Source organism: Pseudochaenichthys georgianus, chromosome 1 (genome assembly GCF_902827115.2).
Source record: "Pseudochaenichthys georgianus chromosome 1, fPseGeo1.2, whole genome shotgun sequence".
NCBI lineage: Eukaryota > Metazoa > Chordata > Actinopteri > Perciformes > Channichthyidae > Pseudochaenichthys > Pseudochaenichthys georgianus.
In genome coordinates this window covers 48,370,939-48,394,958 of record NC_047503.1, presented here as the reverse complement: position 1 = coordinate 48,394,958, position 24,020 = coordinate 48,370,939, and the positions used below count along the sequence as shown (strand labels likewise).

The following is a 24,020-nucleotide window of genomic DNA, read 5'->3' as shown; positions in this document are numbered from 1 at the left end:
GTTGATATATTTATGATCCCGTCAAGTATTCAGTTTCGGCGCCATTTCTTCCAGTTTTTCCAAAGGTCTTCTCATCAGGGCTCTCTAAATAAAGAACTATGGCAGATCTGTAATATGTAATGCAGCCGAACCGTGTATTACATGCCGTTATGTGATGACTTTCAAGAGAAAGCAAGAGCACTCGGAATTAAGTATTATTTTATACTTTTAAAATGTTTTCCGGATTTCATATAATATAAACACCAAATCCCAGCATGCATTGCGGCTAACACATCCAATCAGCGAGCTTAAACTATAGCTGAGGATCTTGGGTAATCGCTCGAAATGCCTATGTCTGTTCCGGTTATATTTATTTTGAAATTCAGTTCCTGACGGACGCCAAAAAAGCCCGAGATTATGGAATTAAACCAATAAATAAAAGCAAGGATAATTGTGTTTATTGGTGAGTAAATAACAGTGTGTTACTTTGAAAAGAATAACAAATTAGAAGGAAAAAAATTTAAAAAATACAGATTTCAGTATCCTGAGGCTCTGAGCCCCATTTATTTTCCTCACAGACGGAAACAAATCCGAAATTATACGATTTAAAATAAAAGCAATAATTGTGGCTTGATATTGAGTAAGAACATGTTTTTATGAACCACACAGCTTCCGGTCTTCCACGACCCGACCGGAGAAAAAGACGTGCTGCAGCCTGCAGGCCCGAAACACATTAGGCGTTTTGAGACTAGCAAGACCCTGCGCAGACTGCGCAGTTTGCGATCAACGTCTTGCTAGTGCGTTGCATGATGGTTAGTCATCTTGTCCGACTTGCTCTGGAGGCTCGCCCACATGAGACTTTGAAATCTCGCGGGACAAAGACGCCCGCAGCCTTGAGAGCGAGGCGAGGCGAGTTGGCGCAGTTGCTCTCCACGAGCTGCGGAAGCGAAATGCTTGATGGGAAACGGCTCGCTGGTATCTCGAGCTGAGCGCTCATTGGTGGTTTTTACCACGTGCTGCTGATGAAGCTCTCCCATTGGCTAGCAAAGTTTGTTGTTGTTTTGTGTCAGTTTTACGTCGCCACATCCCTTCCCATTTTTCATCATTGTTCCACAATGTTTATCATCATGAAATTAATATCTATATATTTTATACTACTGCTTACCGTTTTCATACTTTATATATCTTAGCATATTCATACACACTGTTCATACTGCTCACAGGCTGATATCTAGTGTATTCATACACACTGTTCATACTGCTCTCAGGCTGATATCTAGTGTATTAATACACACTGTTCATACTGCTCTCAGGCTGATATCTAGTGTATTAATACACACTGTTCATACTGCTCACAGGCTGATATCTAGTGTATTCATACACACTGTTCATACTGCTCACAGGCTGATATCTAGTGTATTAATACACACTGTTCATACTGCTCTCAGGCTGATATCTAGTGTATTAATACACACTGTTCATACTGCTCTCAGGCTGATATCTAGTGTATTCATACACACTGTTCATACTGCTCTCAGGCTGATATCTAGTGTATTAATACACACTGTTCATACTGCTCTCAGGCTGATATCTAGTGTATTCATACTAGGGCTGTGCAATTTAATCGATCTTGCGATATATATCGATATTTAGTTTTCCGAGAAAGTATCGATATTTCAGCCGCGGGTATCGATACATTAAGTCTGATAACTGTGTTCGTTATACTCGCGTCCAGGAGAGAAGCTTTAAAAAGGAGACTGATTGAGTCTCTGAGAATGTTCAAATGTATACTTTAATTAATAAAAAGCGCGGTAATGTTACAAGCAGAAGATGGTTCAGTCAGAAAAACAGCTGTGTTCTGGCTCTCGTGAGCGAAGGGAAGAGAGCGAGCTCCACCTCTCCAGCTGTTAAATATCCTCTGCTGAATCCTCCCTGTGGGCGGGTTGGCGCTGCTGGGGATCGGCCCTCCACGTCTCCAATGTTCGCATTACAGAGGATTCAGACATTGCACATTAAATATATAACTAAACATGCCTTTTCTCCTCCTTATCTCTTTCATGACTTTTCATTTAATACATTTTAAACGCTGTAATCAATACTCCAAAAAGACCTCACGGCTGGTATCATTTCCGGTAGTTCCGAATGTTGTCTCATGCTACCCACGTCTGTAAACAAACGTATTCAAATAAACTGTACCTTCATTTAATATTCAGCAATAATAATATCTCGACGTCTATAGTTGTAGTGTTGAAATCAGTAGGTTTCGATGTGCAACACTCCGTGTCATATCGCTACTAAATTCACCTCAAAAGGAAATTGTATATTAGCCACATGCTAAATGCTAACCGGAGATGAAGGATTTTCAGAATAAAAGCTCAACCACTGGTTGTGCACAACAACTTCTGTTTTTTCAGTATAAAACAGCATTTAAACTGACGGTATGTTTAAGGTACTTTATGCCATCAAAACATTGATTTTAATTTCTAACAAGTCCCATTCAAATCCCCCGTGTTCGGCCACCTGCTGCACCTTTTCATTCTCCATTGTCCATTGTGATACTGCACTTTACAGCTACAGTTTGCACTGTTTCAATAAATGAAACAAATGTTCTCACCACATCTTTTGATTCATTTTGTCCAGCATTTGCAAGTTGTAGACGCTCTGTCAAAGCCATATATTGTATACTTGATGCTTTCAGTTTCAGTTGAATTAATTCAATCCAAGTCAATGGAACACTCACAAGATGTCACCAAAATCCCACTGTCCCTTTAAAATCTTTCAGAAAATGATATAAGTGTACCGAATTATATCGAATCGTATCGAATCGTATCGTTGGCTGAATATCGTGATATATATCGTATCGTTGGCTGAATATCGTGTATCGTATCGTATCGTGAGATTAGTGTATCGCCACAGCCCTAATTCATACCCCACTGTTTATTCATCATTAATTCATTCTATATGTTATTCTGTAGATTGTGTACATTACTTTCCACTTCACTGCTTGTTGCACCTGGTTAGAAGCTAAACTGCATTTCGTTGTCTCAGTACCTGCAATCTGTGCAATAACAATAAAGTTTCTCTTTAAGTTAAACCAAATCATTAAAATAAATATATTGTAATGTAATGATTTGGTTCAACCTTATTTATTGAATCATCATTTAAAATGGCAAGATTAAATCAAATTACATCCATGTTGTACACATCATAAAGCTTAAAGTGGCAGCTAAAGAATAAACACAGCAGGTCTGTTCAATTCATGCTCATTAGGCTTCATGTGTGCGGATCTGAAGGGACTGATCCTTTGTAGCCTGTCCACCTATCAGTTTTGCAAACATTAAGAGGGAGGAGCATTTCTAATGATGGAACCCAGTCACTGGTGTGGTTCATCATCATGACTGAATTAACACACCTATATAAAGCAATGCAGATCACCTTTGTCTACAGTGGGTCAAATGGAATTTCCGCCATTGCAAACCCAGCCAGTCAAGCCGACTCCGAGTCCGAGCTGTCCGACTTAAGACGATCTTTTTGACACCTCCCCCGGCTGCGATCGGCTACTCTCGTCTACTTTCGAGGCGAGCCGCAATGTGTCTCAAACAAGCCTATTACCAGTAGAAATACATTGCTTTTAAAATCGTGCTGTGCAACACGAAAAAAAGGGGCAAATCGTGTTGGTGAACACGAATCAATAGATTAAAAATCGTGTTGGTGAACACGAAATGCCGTGAGACTGGGTTGGATGTTCAGGTGCATATCAGTATGTAGTGTCTCTACTTTAAAGAGTCCTCTCTGCTGATGTTCAGTGTATATCAGTATGTAGTGTCTCTACTTTAAAGAGTCCTCTCCTGCTGATGTTCAGGTGTATATCAGTATGTAGCGTCTCTACTTTAAAGAGTCCTCTCCTGCTGATGTTCAGGTCTATATCAGTATGTAGTGTCTCTACTTTAAAGAGTCCTCTCCTGCTGATGTTCAGGTGTATATCAGTATGTAGTGTCTCTACTTTAAAGAGTCCTCTCCTGCTGATGTTCAGGTGTATATCAGTAGTAGTGTCTCTACTTTAAAGAGTCCTCTCCTGCTGATGTTCAGGTGTATATCAGTATGTAGTGTCTCTACTTTAAAGAGTCCTCTCTGCTGATGTTCAGGTGATATCAGTATGTAGTGTCTCTACTTTAAAGAGTCCTCTCCTGCTGATGTTCAGGTGTATATCAGTATGTAGTGTCTCTACTTTAAAGAGTCCTCTCTGCTGATGTTCATGTATATCAGTATGTAGTGTCTCTACTTTAAAGAGTCCTCTCCTGCTGATGTTCAGGTGTATATCAGTATGTAGTGTCTCTACTTTAAAGAGTCCTCTCCTGCTGATGTTCAGGTGTATATCAGTATGTAGTGTCTCTACTTTAAAGAGTCCTCTCCTGCTGATGTTCAGGTGTATATCAGTATGTAGTGTCTCTACTTTAAAGAGTCCTCTCCTGCTGATGTTCAGGTGTATATCAGTATGTAGTGTCTCTACTTTAAAGAGTCCTCTCCTGCTGATGTTCAGGTGTATATCAGTATGAAGTGTCTCTACTTTAAAGAGTCCTCTCCTGCTGATGTTCAGGTGTATATCAGTATGAGTGTCTCTACTTTAAAGAGTCCTCTCCTGTTGATGTTCAGGTGTATATCAGTATGAAGTGTCTCTACTTTAAAGAGTCCTCTCCTGCTGATGTTCAGGTGTATATCAGTATGAAGTGTCTCTACTTTAAAGAGTCCTCTCCTGCTGATGTTCAGGTGTACTTAGTGTCTCTACTTTAAAGAGTCCTCTCCTGCTGATGTTCAGGTGTATATCAGTAGTGTCTCTACTTTAAAGAGTCCTCTCCTGCTGATGTTCAGGTGTATATCGTATGAGTGTCTCTACTTTAAAGAGTCCTCCTGCTGATGTTCAGGTGATATCTATAGTGTCTCTACTTTAAAGAGTCCTCTCCTGCTGATGTTCAGGTGTACTTAGTGTCTCTACTTTAAAGAGTCTCTCCTGCTGATGTTCAGGTGTACTTAGTAGTGTCTACTTTAAAGAGTCCTCTCCTGCCGATGTTCAGTTGTATATCGGTATGTAGTGTCTTTACTTTAAAGAGTCCTACAATTAGATGGAAAACAGTTACAAAGAGACAGACAATTACAACAAAGAGACAATTAATCACCATAAAAAAATATTTTAGTAGAGAAATGTTTTCATTGAAGTTAATGTGTATTAATCCTCTAAAAAACAGTTTTATTCAAAATGGCACTTCATCAAAATGCAATTGAGTGCAACTTCAACGTAACTGTATTTTTTGGTTCCTATTACATAAGATAAGATGTACTTTATTTATCCCAAATTGGGAAATGTTTGCGTTGCAGCAGCATAAAAACAAGGCATTGCACATAATTAGAAATTAAAAGAGTAGAAATAAACATTTCAAAAATTTGAAACATATCAAAATAGAAATGTCTTTATCTAAACACAATTGCATTGCTAGGCAACAGCATGGTTCCATTCTTACTTCCTGTCAGCTGATGTCCTTCACTCCTTATTTGGAATGGAACCTTCAGAATGATGACATCATCTGTTGCCTTCATGTAGAATTCTGAATTCTGCATTGATATTCTAGGAGTTTGCAGGACCTGGCTGTGACGGTGAATTCATCAGAGCATCAGAGAATTAAGGCAGAATGCAGAAGGAATTTGTCCAGCTAGTGTCAGATCATTGAAGAGATTAGGGATACTTACAGTTTTTTTAGCGAGATAATCTTCACAAGTGAACTCAACTTTTGTGGGATTTTTGTGACGTTAATTCAGTCGAACAATTACATTTAGTTTGCTAAACAACAGGTCATTTTGTCACAGCAGTAGAGATGGAGATGAACAATAGAGATGAGCTGGCAGCCAAGCTCGAGATTCTGCAAAAAGAAAATCAGGAAATGAAGTTGTTGCTGGAGCAGGAAAGGACTTTAAGGGATAAGCTTGAGATTGAAGGCGCTAAAAATAAGGAAGCGATGCTCAACGCATATACAGAGAAATCAGCGTTGCTATTTAAGCACAATGTGAACGTGAAAGCCCAGGTAATTGAGCAGAACATCTTGCGCTTCAACAATGAGGACCTGAACATGAAATACGGAAACCTCCAGAGGTCACACAAGAAGGTTGAAGCCAAGATGGCCGCCTTGAGAAAGGCAATCCAGGAACTCAAACAACTGAAAGAACCCTGTGTTGAGGAGCAAGGTGTAGAGATGGCTGCTTTGTTGAAGGAAAACAAAACACTGAAACAAGAGAAGGAGCGTTGTGTTGAGGAGAAAGATGCAAAGATGGCCGCTTTGCAAAAGACTAACCAAGAACTCAAACAACTAAAGGATCGTTGTGTTGAGGAGAAAGCTGTAAAGATAGCTGCTCTGCGTGAGAGAAACCAGGAAATCACACAACTGAAGGAGCGTTGTGTTAAGGAGGAGGCAAATATGGCCGCCTTGCAAACAACAAACCAGGAACTCAAACAACAAAACTTGCGTTGCGTTGAGGAGAAAGATGCAGAGATAGCTACTTTTCTGAAGGAAAACCAAACACTGAAACAAGAGAAGGAACGTTGTGTGGTGGAGGAGGTGAAGGTGGACAAGAAGGAGGATGTGGAGGTGAAAGTGGAACCAGAAGTTAGGCACGATGTGAAAATGAATGCCCTGGAAATTGAGCAGAAAGTCTTGCGCGGAAAGAATGAGGAACTGAACATGAAATATGGAAAGCTCCTCAAGATGCACGAGAAGGACAAAGCAGAGATGGCCGCCTTGAGAAAGACAAACCAGGATCTCAAACAACTGAAAGAACCCTGTGTTGAGGAGAAGGATGCAGAGATGGCTGCCTTGCAAAAGACAAACCAGGAACTCAAACAAGAGAAGTTGCGTTTTCTTGAGGTGAAACATTTTGAGATAGTCGTTTTGCATGAGAGAAACCATGAACTCCAACAACAGATGGAACGTTGTGTGGAGGAGAAGGATGCAGAGATAGTTGCTTTGCATGAGAGAAACCAGGAACTGGAACAAAAGAAGGAACGTTGTGTGGAGGAGAAGGATGCAGAGATAGTTGCTTCGCATGAGAGAAACCAGGAACTGGAACAACAGAAGGAACGTTGTGTGGAGGAGAAGGATGCAGAGATAGTTGCTTCGCATGAGAGAAACCAGGAACTGGAACAACAGAAGGAACGTTGTGTTGAGGAGAAGGATGCAGAGATTGCCGCCTTGCTGAAGAAACAGCTGAAAAAACCACCAAAGGCACTCTGCGTGGTGAAGGAGGAGCTTGTGGAGGTACAGGTGGAGTTGGAGGTGGAACAGGAAGTGAGGGTGGATCCACCTGAGCAAACCAATGAGCCGATCCCCACAACGCAGAGGAGGACAACACCACGGTGGAGAAGATTAATCAATTCCTTTTCTTGTATCCGCCCAAACGTCAACGATGACTAAAAAGGAAAACATGAGACTCAAAGGCAGCCCTGACATCGGCTTTAAAAACTTAAAAAACTTTAAAAAACAAACTCACAACAACAAAAAATAATAAGACATTAAAACATTTCAAGTCTAAAGCTCAAAGTGAGTGAGCAACAACATATACTCACAGCCAGTCAGGATATATATTTAAACACTTAACAGTTATTAGATCTGGTTAGACATCAACAAAGGTTCCAGAAGAGACTCACAGTGATGTGCAGTTTTAGCCACTAGGGGCAAAAAAACAACCTTAATTTTAAAAGAAATAAACTATTCCTTTGCTTCTAGTATCCTTAAATAAGAGGAACATTTAGTCATTACAAGTTATCAGGTTTATGTTATATCGTCATGTTTAGTTTATAGTATCCACTTTCATATTTTTGTTGTATTTTTCATATTTATTGAATAGTTCATTTTCATATTTATGTTATATTTATCATGTTTGGTTAATAGTCAATTTTTATATGTATCTTATATTTGTCATATTTATTTAATAGTACATTTCTATATTTATGTTTAGTCCATTGTTTACTTGTTAAGTTAAAGTATAGTTTTGTCAATCAATAAAAAAAACGTTTTATAATGATAACAATACTGACACGTTGATTTATTTTACGTTTGTTTCTCCTGTCTACGTTTAACTTCTTACTTTTAATTTCAAGTCACCAGAGATTTAATCTGAGAATTCAACTAATAACAACATTCAATACAAATACATTTAAATTAAAAACAACACTAGAATTATTTCTCGTCTGTTCCTCCTGTTTTTGTCTAGTTACCTTCATATTGAGTGACTTTAGCTCACCTGGCTCTGCCCTGATCAATACACTGACTTAAAGCTACTTCAGTACATACTTTATTACCTTGTTTACAAAGTTTGCATTCAACAATTATCATAATAAATATAAATAAAGGACAAAACAACACTATGTATTTGATTTCTTTCAAGTTTGTTTAAATGTAGTCAACTAAAACTAGATCTTTTTTTTATATGTCTGCTGATGTTCAGGTGTATATCAGTGTAATGTCTCTACTTTAAAGAGTCCTCTCCTGCTGATGTTCAGGTGTATATCAGTATGTAGTGTCTCTACTTTAAAGAGTCCTCTCCTGCTGATGTTCAGGTGTATATCAGTGTAATGTCTCTACTTTAAAGAGTCCTCTCCTGCTGATGTTCAGGTGTATATCAGTATGTAGTGTCTCCACTTTAAAGAGTCCTCTCCTGCTGATGTTCAGGTGTATATCAGTGTGTAGTGTCTCTACTTTAAAGAGTCCTCTCCTGCTGATGTTCAGGTGTATATCAGTATGTAGTGTCTCTACTTTAAAGAGTCCTCTCCTGCTGATGTTCAGGTGTATATCAGTATGTAGTCTCTCCACTTTAAAGAGTCCTCTCCTGATGATGTGCAGGTGTATATCAGTATGTAGTGTCTCTACTTTAAAGAGTCCTCTCCTGCTGATGTTCAGCTGTATATCAGTATGTAGTGTCTCTACTTTAAAGAGTCCTCTCCTGCTGATGTTCAGCTGTATATCAGTATGTAGTGTCTCTACTTTAAAGAGTCCTCTTCTGCTGATGTTCAGGTGTATATCAGTATGAAGTGTCTCTACTTTAAAGAGTCCTCTCCTGCTGATGTTCAGGTGGATATCAGTATGTAGTGTCTCCACTTTAAAGAGTCCTCTCCTGCTGATGTTCAGGTGTATATCAGTATGTAGTGTCTCCACTTTAAAGAGTTCTCTTCTGCTGATGTTCATGTTTATATCAGTATGTAGTGTCTCTACTTTAAATAGTCCTCTCCTGCTGATGTTCAGGTGTATGTCAGTATGTAGTGACTCTACTTTAAAGAGTCCTCTCCTGCTGATGTTCAGGTGTATATCAGTATGTAGTGTCTCCACTTTAAAGAGTCCTCTCCTGCTGATGTTCAGGTGTATATCAGTATGAAGTGTCTCTACTTTAAAGAGTCCTCTCCTGCTGATGTTCAGGTGTATATCAGTATGTAGTGTATCTACTTTAAAGAGTCCTCTCCTGCTGATGTTCAGGTGTATATCAGTATGTAGTGTATCTACTTTAAAGAGTCCTCTCCTGCTGATGTTCAGGTGTATATCAGTATGTAGTGTCTCTACTTTAAAGAGTCCTCTCTGCTGATGTTCAGGTGTAAATCAGTATGTAGTGTCTCTACTTTAAAGAGTCCTCTTCTGCTGATGTTCCAACCCAGTCTCACGGCATTTCGTGTTCACCAACACGATTTTTAATCTATTGATTCGTGTTCACCATCACGATTTGCCCCTTTTTTTCGTGTTGCACAGCACGATTTTAAAAGCAATGTATTTCTACTGGTAACGTGTTTCGTGCCTGCAGGCTGCAGCACGTCTTTTTCTCCGGTCGGGTCGTGGAAGACCGGAAGCTGTGTGGTTCATAAAAACATGTTCTTACTCAATATCAAGCCACAGTTATTGCTTTTATTTTAAATCGTAACATTTCGGACTTTTGTTTCCGTCTGTGAGGAAAATAAATGGGGCTCAGAGCCTCAGGATACTGAAATCTGTATTTTTAAATCTTTTTTTCCTTCTAATTTGTTATTCTTTTGAAAATAACACACTGTTATTTACTCACCAATAACACACAATTATCCTTGCTTTTATTTATTGGTTTAATTCCATAATCTCGGTCTTTTTTGGTGTCCGTCAGGAACTGAATTTCAAAATAAAAATAACCGGAAACAGACGTAGGCCTATAAGGGACATTTCGAGCATCATTGCGATTGTCAACATTTCTGAGTTTAGGATGGCCGAAGACACTACACTACCCATAATCCCCAGCTATCGTTTAGGACTACAGTTCCCGTAAGGTTACGCAGAGCGTCAAACAGCTGTGTGAAATGGAACGAAACCACGCCAGACTATCCAAAACTGGAATCGAACGCCCCCCCAGAACTACACATGCTGGCTATTGTGTTTCACAAAATGTTCTATGGGATGTCTCTACTGAACGTTTTCGTTTTTCCCACAATTAGAAGTTGCCATTATTAAACACATTGGTGTTATCAAATGTAAAACATATAATTAATAAATGGGTGAAAATCACTTGTGTCCATAATGCGCAGCATTATATTAATGCCGTATACCCACATGACAGCTCATTGCTACTTTTTAATTCTACTCCACTACAATTCAGAGGTTAACCTGGTATTTTTACTCCACTGCATTTATTTGAGTTACTTTGCAGATTCTGATTAATTATGTGAAATATAAACAACCCCTAAATCAGACTTTAGTTACACCTGAGTAAAATTCAGGTAAGGTGATTGTCAAGTGCCAACAATCAGGAGAGATATTTGATAGTTGGTGCTTGAGAAGACTAAACATGTATCTGCAATTGACATGAATGGAAACAAGTAATAAAGTATATTAATTACTCGTTATTCTCTACTAATAGTTAATTAAAGACTGTATATTATGGCTATTTTGCACATCCCTTTCAAGATTTTCAAAGGTTTATTGACATATCATATACACAACTACGGTGTAGTTATGCAATGAATGAAAAACTTGGGTCACAGGTTCCTCAACAGTGCATTACAAGACATCTATCAATATGTTTGTACTAGGGTTGCCAGAAACTGACCATGATCAAAATCAATTATTCGGCAGCCCTGGCGAATAATAATCGATTATTCGACCGACCGACCGACCCCCCCCCCCCCCCCCCCCCCCCCCCGCGGGAGAGGAAAAAAAAGGAATTCCGTTGTTTTCTTTACTGGAACATGTTTAACAGTACACACAACAAACAAGCATGTCATCACAACGACGTGGCCTTGAAGTGAAGTCGGTAATGGCCGGCTTCGCACTCAAATGCGAACGCATTGTTGAGGTTGAGCTGTGATAGACCAACGTCTTTTCGCAGAGCTTGCATTTAACTTCCTTTGGACTTGTAAGTTCGAAGTAGTTCAACGAGGAACTCTTTTTACCTGCCGCTTTGTTCATCTTTAGTCACACGTGTGAGGGAGAGGGGGGCGGGGGCGGTGTGTAGCTGCTGCAGCAGCAGTCTGCTCTGCACGCAGGCTTCCTCCAAGTTTACAGTAAAAAAAACTGGTGGTGTGACCAATGACCATTTACAATTATTAATACTATTACTATTATTAGCATATATATATTTATATATATTTTGGTTGAAACTAAGCCAGAAAAAAAAAAAAACATAAATAATAATTAAAAAAATTTGAAAAAAGAAAATCGATTTTTAAAAATAATATTCGATTATGAAGACTGTAGCGAATATTCGAATAATCAAATAATCGCTGGCATCCCTAGTTTGTACATAGTTTTATGCATGCTTTCACATCATTTTACAGCATATTGCTATACTATTTCAGACTCAGTATTTATATTCTTACATTCAAAGAAAATCAGTAATATCTAAGTCCTTTTCTATCAGCTGTGCACCGTTATGGTGTAAATATAACCTATCTATGAATTAGATCAAATGTAAAAGTCAGCCGAATTAGTGTTGATACTGCAAGGAGACGTATTGTGTGAAGAGAAACTGAAGATGTTGTTTAATTGTTGATATATTTATGATCCACGTCAAGTATTCAGTTTCGGCGCCATTTCTTCCAGTTTTTCCAAAGGTCTTCTCATCAGGGCTCTCTAAATAAAGAACTATGGCAGATCTGTAATATGTAATGCAGCCGAACCGTGTATTACAATGCCGTTATGTGATGACTTTCAAAGAGAAAAGCAAGAGCACTCGGAATTAAGTATTATTTTATACTTTTAAAATGTTTTCCGGATTTCATATAATATAAACACCAAATCCCAGCATGCATTGCGGCTAACACATCCAATCAGCGAGCTTAAAACTATAGCTGAGGATCTTGGGTAATCGCTCGAAATGCCTACGTCTGTTTCCGGTTATATTTATTTTGAAATTCAGTTCCTGACGGACGCCAAAAAAGCCCGAGATTATGGAATTAAACCAATAAATAAAAGCAAGGATAATTGTGTGTTATTGGTGAGTAAATAACAGTGTGTTATTTTGAAAAGAATAACAAATTAGAAGGAAAAAAAGATTTAAAAAATACAGATTTCAGTATCCTGAGGCTCTGAGCCCCATTTATTTTCCTCACAGACGGCAACAAAAGTCCGAAATTATACGATTTAAAATAAAAGCAATAACTGTGGCTTGATATTGAGTAAGAACATGTTTTTATGAACCACACAGCTTCCGGTCTTCCACGACCCGACCGGAGAAAAAGACGTGCTGCAGCCTGCAGGCACGAAACACGTTACCAGTAGAAATACATTGCTTTTAAAATCGTGCTGTGCAACACGAAAAAAAGGGGCAAATCGTGATGGTGAACACGAAATGCCGTGAGACTGGGTTGAAATATCCCACTGGTGAGTTTAAAAACGGTGGTTGCTAACAAGTGTCTAAATGAGATGACTAAACATCATCACGCCCAACGCTAGCCACCTTTAGCTTTACGGGGGTGACGTGAAGTCATGTGACCGTGCTGTAGTTCCTTTATAGCCCAACATTAGCCTCTTTAGCTTAGCGGCGGTGACGTGAAGTCATGTGACCGCGCTGTAGTTCCTTTATAGCCCAACATTAGCCGCTTTAGCTTAGCGGTGGTGACGTAAAGTCATGTGTCCGTGCTGTAGTTCCTTTATAGCCCAACATTAGCCTCCTTTAGCTTAGCGGTGGTGACGTAAAGTCATGTGTCCGTGCTGTAGTTCCTTTATAGCCCAACATTAGCCGCCTTTAGCTTAGCGGTGGTGACGTGAAGTCATGTGACCGTGCTGTAGTTCCTTTATAGCCCAACATTAGCCGCCTTTAGCTTAGCGGTGGTTTCGATAAGTTATGTGACCGTGATGTAGTTCCTTTATAGCCCAACATTAGCCTCCTTTAGCTTAGCGGTGGTGACGTAAAGTCATGTGTCCGTGCTGTAGTTCCTTTATAGCCCAACATTAGCCGCCTTTAGCTTAGCGGTGGTGACGTGAAGTCATGTGACCGTGCTGTAGTTCCTTTATAGCCCAACATTAGCCGCCTTTAGCTTAGCGGTGGTTTCGATAAGTTATGTGACCGTGATGTAGTTCCTTTATAGCCCAGCATTAGCCTCCTTTAGCTTAGCGGTGGTGACGTGAAGTCATGTGACCGTGCTGTCGTTCCTTTATAGCCCAACATTAGCCTCCCTTAGCTTAGCGGTGGTGAAGTCATGTGACCGTGCTGTAGTTCCTTTATAGCCCAGCATTAGCCACCTTTAGCTTAGCGGTGGTGACGTGAAGTAATGTGACCGTGCTGTAGTTCCTTTATAGCCCAGCATTAGCCACCTTTAGCTTAGTGGTGGTGACGTGAAGTCATGTGACCGTGCTGTAGTTCCTTTATAGCCCAACATTAGCCGCCTTTAGCTTAGCGGTGGTGACGTGAAGTCATGTGACCGTGCTGTAGTTCCTTTATAGCCCAACATTAGCCGCCTTTAGCTTAGCGGTGGTTTCGATAAGTTATGTGACCGTGATGTAGTTCCTTTATAGCCCAGCATTAGCCTCCCTTAGCTTAGCGGTGGTGAAGTCATGTGACCGTGCTGTAGTTCCTTTATAGCCCAACATTAGCCTCCCTTAGCTTAGCGGTGGTGAAGTCATGTGACCGTGCTGTAGTTCCTTTATAGCCCAACATTAGCCTCCCTTAGCTTAGCGGTGGTGAAGTCATGTGACCGTGCTGTAGTTCCTTTATAGCCCAGCATTAGCCACCTTTAGCTTAGCGGTGGTGACGTGAAGTCATGTGACCGTGCTGTCGTTCCTTTATAGCCCAACATTAGCCTCCCTTAGCTTAGCGGTGGTGAAGTCATGTGACCGTGCTGTAGTTCCTTTATAGCCCAGCATTAGCCACCTTTAGCTTAGCGGTGGTGACGTGAAGTCATGTGACCGTGCTGTAGTTCCTTTATAGCCCAACATTAGCCACCTTTAGCTTAGCGGTGGTGACGTGAAGTCATGTGACCGTGCTGTAGTTCCTTTATAGCCCAACATTAGCCTCCTTTAGCTTAGCGGTGGTGACGTGAAGTCATGTGACCGTGCTGTAGTTCCTTTATAGCCCAGCATTAGCCACCTTTAGCTTAGCGGTGGTGACGTGAAGTCATGTGACCGTGCTGTAGTTCCTTTATAGCCCAGCATTAGCCACCTTTAGCTTAGCGGTGGTGACGTGAAGTCATGTGACCGTGCTGTAGTTCCTTTATAGCCCAACATTAGCTTTTTACTTCAAAAATCATAACGTCTTGTTAATATGTGGAGATTTTCCGGCTGAACTAAACATGTAAATCTCATAAATGTTTGTTTTAAATGGAGATTATTTTCTGCCATAATCCAAAATCCAATGCAAGAATCTCTTTACTTTTGTTGAGGGAACCAGGGAGATGCACCGCTTGATAAACTGCTTGTGTAACCCCTCTCTTTGCTTTATTTTAGGTCCCCCCTGTCCCCATCATAGTAAACCGGACCACACCGCTGCGACTGACGGCTGCCCTCAATGTGCCGCTGCTCTGTCGCTCACTGGACCAACTCGTACTGCGGTGAAAGAGGAAACAGAGGAGGGAGCTGTGGAGGAAACGGACCGGGAGGGGGCGCACTCGGACACCAAGGAGAAGGGCAATACAGGCCAGGAAGGTGCAGAGAAACAGGAGTGCTGTAGCCGAAAGAAGGGATGCAAGGAGATCTGGCATGACATCACGATGAAGCTTTGGGGAATCGTGGAGAGCAAATACTTCAACCGAGGCATCATGATCGCTATCCTCATCAACACCATCAGTATGGGCATCGAGCACCACGAGCAGGTACAGATCTCCTCTCATTCACACCGTCTTCTTGATTGAATTCCTCTCTTGGTCTTTGACTGAAAATAATGATGCTCTGTCGTCCCCTTGTCTCTTGTCCTTGAACTCGATGGGGAAAGGTCATGAGTCAGATATTTTCGATATTCAGAAACAAGTCAATATGTTGAGATTTTCAGAAATAAGTCAAACATTTGAGATATTTAGAAATAAATAAGATATTTTATATATTCAGAAAAAAATTCAGAAATGTTAGATTTTCAGAAAAAAGTCAGAATGTTGATATTTTTCTGAAAAAAATCAAATATTCAGAAAAAAAGTCAGACATTTTAGATTTTCAGAAAAAAGTCAGAAATGTGAGGGTTTCCCTTGAACTCGATGAGAAAGGCCATAAGATGAGATGGAAGTTGAAATATATTTTTCCCCGTCTGTGAATTCTGGCGTTTATACTGAGTCAGAGTCAGAGTGAAAGATAGGATTCACACAAGATAGAAAATAAAGATAAAATAGAATACAAATTAAAATATGAATACAAACATTTAAAATAAAGTGATAAAGTGAAAAAGTAACTGTTGAAACAAGGTATCACAGTAAAACGTTGAGCATTTGAATGGAAATATACACATATAGGTCAAGGAAATATTAGAAGGAGAATTCATAAGGACTTAAGGGTGATTATAGTTGTAGAAGGGCCTTACGGTACTGTGCAGGGCCGTCCCTGGCCAACTTGAGGCCCCACGCAAAGGGGGGGGGGGGGGTACTAGTGGAGCCTCGCAGCGGCAAAACCGTGCCGCGCCACACTAATTGCGCCGCATAAGCGCATAGGTGCGCCGCATTTACGGCTCAGTTGAGACTCCCTCCGCAAGGTGAGGCCCCGCGCAGTCTGCGTGATCAGCCTGTAGGGAGGGACGGCCCTGGTACTGTGAGCATGTATACTGGTCTTGTCTGCATTAATCAGCGATTATAAACACATACATGCCGTCATCAATGGGGCTTCATTGAGATTTTCATAGAAAAGTAATAATTTTCATAAAAAGTAATAATTTTCAGAATGAAGTTAAAATGTTGATCTTTTCAGAAACACCCGGGTGTCCGTAGCCAGCAATGCTATTTACACCCGGGCTACACATTAGATACTGTTTTTTAAATGTTCCTAAAAAAGTCACAACGTTGATATATTCAGAAAAAAGTCAGAAATGTGGGATTTTCTGAAAAAAGTCAAAATGTTGATATTTCCAGAAAAAATCAGAAATATCAGATCTGCAGAACAAAGTAAAAAATATCAGCGGCCCATGACCTAGTCCAGGGGTTCCCAACCTTTTTTCCCACGAGCCCCCCCAAATGACTCCTGTTGGAGTCAACAGCGGTAATTAAAGTTTAAAAGTCTCAAAATGCTACTACTGTCACAAACTGGATGAATGTGAAGTATTGTGTTAAAGGAGGATAAAAGCGTAATAAAGGAGCGCTATTGGAGTGACTTTGATGGTTATTGGACTCAGGATTAATTCATTTGGATTCCCGCTGTATGAAGAAATTAAAGGACAAAAAAAAAAAAACCAGTGGAACCAATTCACAAAGGGATTAAACTGTTTAAAACTCATGTTCAAAGTAAGCCGGATTTTGCCGATGTGTTTATGTGGATTCAAAAGTCGTAAATAATCTACAAAATGGAGGAGACCGATCTGATCGGAGCAACTGTGACAAATAATCTGAAACCAGCGTGGACAATGACTGTTTTAAAAATGCGCTTATTCAGAAAAGCCTGGTTTGGACACTTTACGGGCCGAAGAAACATTTATATTAAAGAAAGAATTATACATTTCTGTCTTTTTATGCCTATAATAGCTACTAACTTGAATTGTTATTCAAATGAATTAATCAATAATTAATGTTTTATTGTAATGTAGAGACAAGGCTTTTAGTGACAATCATGTATTGCCTTACAATTATATGTTAAAAAAAAAAAGTCTAAATATGATATGTGGCCCCCAGGTTGGGAACCACTGACCTAGTCTTTGGTGTAGGGTAGGCATCTACAGTGTACATGTTGTAATAAGTCATTGTTGTTCAGCCAAAACAAACAATGCCTATATTTTCGATAATAAAGCAACATCTCACCTACTGTAGTCAAATGGTGCATGTTCATTCCTTTGGGATCAAAAGCTCCTTTACATTAAGAGTAGGCTTCGTCAGTTTTAAGCTGTACAGAAATAAAGGTTTAGAGGCTTCAATGTATTGATGGATTTGATTCCTTCTAATTTGTCACGCTACATGTTGAGTAGATTGGCTGGCTGTCCGTGAAACAGACAGTTCCTGTGGTCATCAGTCTATGTTTCCATCAACAACTTTTCAGGAAGTAGAAAAATAATGAGACCAATTAAAAGCATCCTTAGCTTCCCAAGTTCTTACGACTTTTAGTTGAAAGACAAACACAATGCCTGGAGGGAGGTTACATCCGTCAGTGTTGTTGTAATGAACGTACTATATTTGTGTGTTTATATTTAGTCATTGCTAGCCAATTAGCATGTATTTGCAAGCTAACAAGGTACCTGCGTGCATGGGGGAACCATCAGCATAAAGGATGTGTCTGTTTAGTAGATACATCAGCTGCTCTTTCTCTTCACGAGGGGTTTTGAGAGCGATCCGACGACCCGGTTGCTTGCAGTGTGGATCTAGAGCCTCTGGTAGTGCCTCTCCCTGTCGCTCAACGCCCTCCTCTGCAATGTAAACCTCTCAGTCCCGCACATCAATCTCTTTCCTACATGTCTCTTCCTCAATCATGATTTAACGCACCAAAAAGATCGGCATGTCTGCTCTCAGGTGAGGCAGCAGGATACGGGTAGGACATGATCTAATCATTGGGTTTGAACGCTCATTCAAAAGAACGCTTTCTTTCATCTTTTGTCTTTTTCTTTTCCGGTTTCCGCCGCTCCGCTTTGTACACTCTTTGTCTTTCCATCAATATTTTTCTGGCTCTCTCTATACCATCGCCCACGTACGCCTGCCACCGCCGCAGTGGTGGGTCGTCTCTCATCTCAGGGGCGGCTAAAAATAGCGAGAGACAGAACGAGAGAGTCTTTGCTCCCTCGCCGGAGAGGAAATAGCGAGCTGAAATGCCTGTGCTTGCACCGCCTGTTTAGCGAACTGCAGTCATGGAGGCTGTGTGTGAACAGCGGCATCAGAGGATTACTCTCTCCCCCCGCTCTGACCCTCCTCCTGCAGAGTGCTGCTCCACCTGTCCTGCTGCACCTGTGGTCTGATGCACAGCAGACACAGCAGATTATCCCCGTGAGGAAACACTAGCCAAATCAAGGTTTCTTCTGCAGTAGACGATCGAGGCCTTATTTAGACAAAGACACCTGTTACACATTTAAATAAGGATCCTTCCTTTTCTTTTTTCTTACAACAAAGCAGATAAAGCGTTCCCTGCATTCCCTCAATATGTTTTCGGATATTTTGATGACATAATGAAAAGACAATAAGTTGGTTGTTTGGACCATATATTAGAAAGAACATGTAATCACTAAAGCAAAGTAGCTCAAGCAACATAATTACTATTGTTAGCATGTTAGGCTAACCAGGATTCTAGAAGCAACAGAGCAGATTATAAAGTGGTTCATAGTTACAGGTTAGTCTATCAAATAATAACAAAAATGCATATTATGGGCAACACTGGGTAGGATTTCTACACTGTGCCTTCTTCTTCTTTCGTGTAACGTCAGAGGTCCAACTCGGTGTCGTGTAGCCATGCCCGCATCTCTGGTCCGACGTCGAAGAGGCCGGCTTCCGAGGGTGGTCTATATAAAGGGCAGGTGGTTGTTATATAGTCTGTTCAGGGTCATGCAGCACTCTCTGCCAGGCCCCACTTCTTCACTGATGTTTTGAAGCGACCGACCCCAGTTCGTAGGCGGTCTAGTGCAGTCCATTGCCGGCGTGGTAGGTCGTCTCCTCCTATGGCGCCATCTCCTGGGTCCCAGATGTAGCGATGGATGCGGGAGGGCCCGGCTAGCTCCGACTCCTGCCTCCAAGCAGCCGCCAACCATGCATCTCTGGAGAGGTCCTCAGAGGTGGACTTGAGAATCTCTTGTGCCGCCTTGTTGAAGGGGAGGCGGGACTTGAGCCCACTTAGAGGCGCTGCTCTCTGCTGCTCTCTCTACACTGTGCCAAAGTCAGTCCTTGATGCTATCAGTTTGATGCTATCCGTTTTTGCTAATGTTAGCATGTCTGCTATGCTTTTCTTCTCTCTTGGAAAGTTGCACTTAAGCTAATCTAGGCTACCTAAAATAGCATTACGATTGGGAAACACTGTACATCGTAAGTCCTTTGTCTTTACCTCTTGTTACGTTAAAACTAAAAACATACAGACATGTAAGCTAACCAAACTGCATTTTGCTTTAGTAGCTAACATTAGCTTACAGTGTCTCAGACTTTTAGCACAAAGCATGCATGTAGCCATTAACTGCACATGTAAAACCCCCTTTATACGAGATTGTTGTTTAAAAATGATAACAACTCAGCCAGAGTATCAATCAACTGATGGGGATAACGTTATTTAATTTATCCAGCTAGATACGGCTGATAAAGTCTCACAGTGAGTCGTAATTTAAGCCAAAAAAAATCAATGACTGTTGTCCAGAAGGAAGAATTCTGCTTCTCTGACGACGAAGGACCTCTTGTTTAAACATTTACTTCACATTTTGAGCAGTAAAACTTCCACTGCGATCGGTGCAAACAGCGTCATGTTGCTATTGAGGATATAAAGCAGGCAAAGCAATAGTAAGAGGGCCAGGGCTAACATGTAACAACACATCAGCTATTATGATTAATTAATTATAATTAAATGATATCAGTAACTGTTTGTAAAAGGAAAACATAACTGTTCGGAAATCAGTTTGAGTTAAAATGAAGTGTTTCACACATGGGAAATGAACTGTACTTATATATCTCTTTATCCAGTCCGTCTGAACTTCACACCTCATTCTGGTAAAGCCAATACTCACACACACTCACACACACACACACACACACACCGTTGGCCATCAGGAGCAACTCAGGGGTTCAGTATCTTGCCCAAGGACACATCGACATGTTGACTGCACGTGCTGGAATCTTGACTTCACAAAAACGATCGAAGGTCTTGGGATTCGTCAATTCTCTCAGTCCTCGTCTCAAAAGGGACGTTGGATGATCCAACAGCTGTTTGGGAATAAATAATGCAGCAACATGATGGGCACTTTGGAGGTCTGACAGGGATGGATCGAGATCAAACAACACTGCTGAATGATTGTCTGTCTCCTCTGAAATGTCAGGATTAAAACTGAAGAAGCAGCCGAGGCCACCGTCAAAATAATAAATAACACCCTACTTAGTTGAGATGTGTGGGGGAATGTCTGTCACGTGCAAACAGAACGTGTTTGGTAAACAAAAGTAGGTCAGAGAATGAAAGAATAAAATACTAATTGGGTTTTTGGAAAATCTATCCACAGGAAACAGTTGGATTCCTAACATTAAAACAGCTGAGCTTCTGAAACCCTGCATCTAAAAGTAATGCTGCACTACCTGAGGACAACTGAAGAACCAATAGCCAGCGGGACAAGACTTAAAGGGACAGTTGGGATGTTTGGAAGTGGGATGTTTGGAAATGACGTACTACCCTTTGTTAGTGGTGCATTAGTAGCATTGCTATCCGAGGAAGCTACGCTGAATACTGCAGTAGAAAAGGACGTTGGCAAAAAAGTATTTTAGCAATATCATAGAAAGGCACGGCGATATGTTAAGCATGCATAATGAAGAATATGCTGTAGCCCAGTGTTTCTCAAACGTGTTCATACCAAGGACCACTTAACCAATAAAAGAAAACTCGCGGACCACCTAACTCCACAAATATCCAAAAACACATCGTTTTTTACAAATCGCCTGAGAATTGTACAAACAAGTGGCAACATGTGTGATGAAGGTACTTATTTGGGCTCTATCATGCAATCGAAAGTGAAACTTAAGCTCGTTCCATTGCGGAAATATTCCCGCGAGAGTGCGAAAAACTTAAATAAATGTATTTATTTCAAATGTGAAATGTTACCAATATACTCACGGACCACTAGGGGGGGACTCACGGAGCACCAGTGGTCCGCGGACCACACTTTGAGAAGCACTGCTGTAGCCTAACCCACTCCGTTGGTAACTAGAAGTTAAACCTTGCAGAACACTGTTTTTGTGTGTGTTTGGTTCAGGTTAGCCAAATCACACAAACAAGCCATCCCATCGAAGCCGGCTGAAGGCCAGCAACTCCATCGTTTTGCAATGTGTAATCATTCAGGTGGCTTCTGCGCTGGCATTATGAGGTATAACAGTTCAGCTTGATGTCAGAAAGGGTTGGTTGACATCAAGATAAAGCGGCAAAGATGTATAGAATTAAAACACAGGTAAAACTCTCTTGTAGTTTTACCTCCACTCTCTTAGACCGCACTGTAACTTTTATCCATGTATTTTTCTTTTAATGTTTATTTATTAGCTTTTCTTTTTAATGACTGATTTGAAATGCCATTTTCTTAATGTCTTTCGTTTTTTGTAAAGCACTTTGAATTGCCTTGTGTTGAAAAGTGCTATATAAATAAACTTGCCTTGCCTTGTATGACTTTGTTTTAAGAAGTTAAAAGGCGTGTTGTGGACTCCCCCCCGTCCAGAAGTGCGTTGCTAAACTGTGCCCCCGTTTGTCTCTCCAATCTGGGAGCATGCCATCATCATCTACTAAAACAATGTAACTCGTATAACATATTTGTACTTCATCCTACTTTAAGTCAATAAAACTATCACTTTAAAAGCATAGCCAGTTGAAACACTATAACCTCTATTGAAGAGATACACTCTGAAAACAAGAGGACACTAATTGAATAATTGAAAGTGGTTCCCATTAGCACATTTCTGATATGTATGCATGATTCCACAGCATGGGCTGTCGGGGTCAGACTCGCTGTGCATCACAACGCATTAGTGGAAAGGCTTGCACACAGTTCAACAACTCTCCACACGTGGGAACATCACAGGTAGGTGTTACCAAACATCAAAGTAGGTTCGTCATACGTTACATTTCACCGGTAGGAAAATGATTTGTAGGAGTTCTTCGTGATCTGCAAACTGTAATGCACCGGAAACTTCTTGGTTAGGGTTCTGATGCCGCTGTTAGTCCGTGTGTTTCTCAGTGGTCCTCAGAAACCAGGACACATGGTTCTGTTTCACTGGCATCAGTGTGGGTGTGTGTGTGTGTAAGTGAGTGCAGCTGTGCTTAAATCGCTTTAGTGTTTTTTACTTGCCCTTTCCACCAATCGATTTAGAGAATAACATTCCTCTCTCCAGAAGTAAAAGACAGAACACAGACCAATAGATAGATGGAAGAACAGGTTAGCTGTGTGTGTGTGTGTGTGTGTGTGTGTGTGTGTGTGTGTGTGTGTGTGTGTGTGTGTGTGTGTGTGTGTGTGTGTGTGTGTGTGTGTGTGTGTGTGTGTGTGTGTGTGTGTGTGTGTGTGTGTGTGTGTGTGTGTGTGTGTGTGTGTGTGTGTGTGTGTGTGTGTGTGTGTGTGTGTGTGTGTGTGTGTGTGTGTGTGTGTGTGTGTGTGTGTGTGTGTGTGTGTGTGTGTGTGTGTGTGTGTGTGTGTGTGTGTGTGTGTGTGTGTGTGTGTGTGTGTGTGTGTGTGTGTGTGTGTGCAATCGTGGGACCCTGTATCTCCGATTAGATGGTAGCAGTTCATATGCACTGTTCAGAGCATGGTTTGGGTCGGAGATGATGTTGTTGGACAGCCTCACTAGGTTGTTATGATAGGCTGAGTCATAGAGTCTCTGACAGGTGGACCAACAATCTTTGAGCAGATCTTTAACAGGTGGAGCAGTTTTGATTTTAACGCTGCCGACAGACATTTGTACCAGGTAGTATTGCAGTACGGTAGAATGGACATGATCACGGATGTAAAGAACAACAGAAGAATTTCTCTGCTCGCGCCAAAAGACCTAAGACGGCGGAGAAAATAAATTCTTTGTTTTGTCCTTTTGCTCAGATAATCAATGTGGTCCTTCCATGACAGCAGATGGTCAATCATTACACCCAGGTATTTGTATGAAACTCCCTGCTTGATCTCATCTGTATGGATGACAATGGGGACTTTATGGGAGTCAGATGGTGAGCCAAAAATGATTTCCTCAGTTTTCTTGGTGTTGATCTCAAGAGCATGTTATCAGTCCACTCGACCACCTGATTTTCAGCCTGTTGGTGCAGCTCATGTTATCGTCTTTAATTCTGGGAGTAACACACTATACAAGAGCTTTATTTATCCTTACCTAGAAATCTCACTAAGGTTTGACACCAATCAGATCAGCACAAGTGATTATTGCATGTTTGCAAATGTGCCTACATTACGGTATAAACTACTTGATAAGTAGATATACCTTTCTGCATTTTAGAAACCAAACCAATACCACATTTAAATCAGCCACATTACTTTTGATTTCAAGTCTATGGACAGTATTTTATACAGAGTTAGTCACGTGTGTAGAGGCAGGTTTCCAGATGCTGAAATACATGAATGCATCTGTTTGTGTTCACTATCCAAGGTATTAGTTGTCCAACTATTTCAATGTATACACTGAAGGTGTATGAAAACAAAGCTAGTAGAAGTGGAAGAGAAAAAAGCATATCTTATTTTAAAAAAAAGCCCTTAATTTTGGGTCAAAAACCTCAAATCTGATGGAAAATAACTAC

At 40.8% G+C, this 24,020-nt stretch overlaps 1 protein-coding gene across 1 annotated transcript in view; it reads left to right on the top strand.

The window, feature by feature from the left end:
- LOC117453336 (voltage-dependent T-type calcium channel subunit alpha-1I-like) overlaps positions 1–24,020 on the top strand; it is a 294,731-nt gene that overhangs the window by 119,915 nt on the left and 150,796 nt on the right. The window contains 1 exon segment of the mRNA XM_071204189.1: positions 14,910–15,274. Within this exon segment, the coding sequence (XP_071060290.1) occupies positions 14,910–15,274 (365 nt within the window).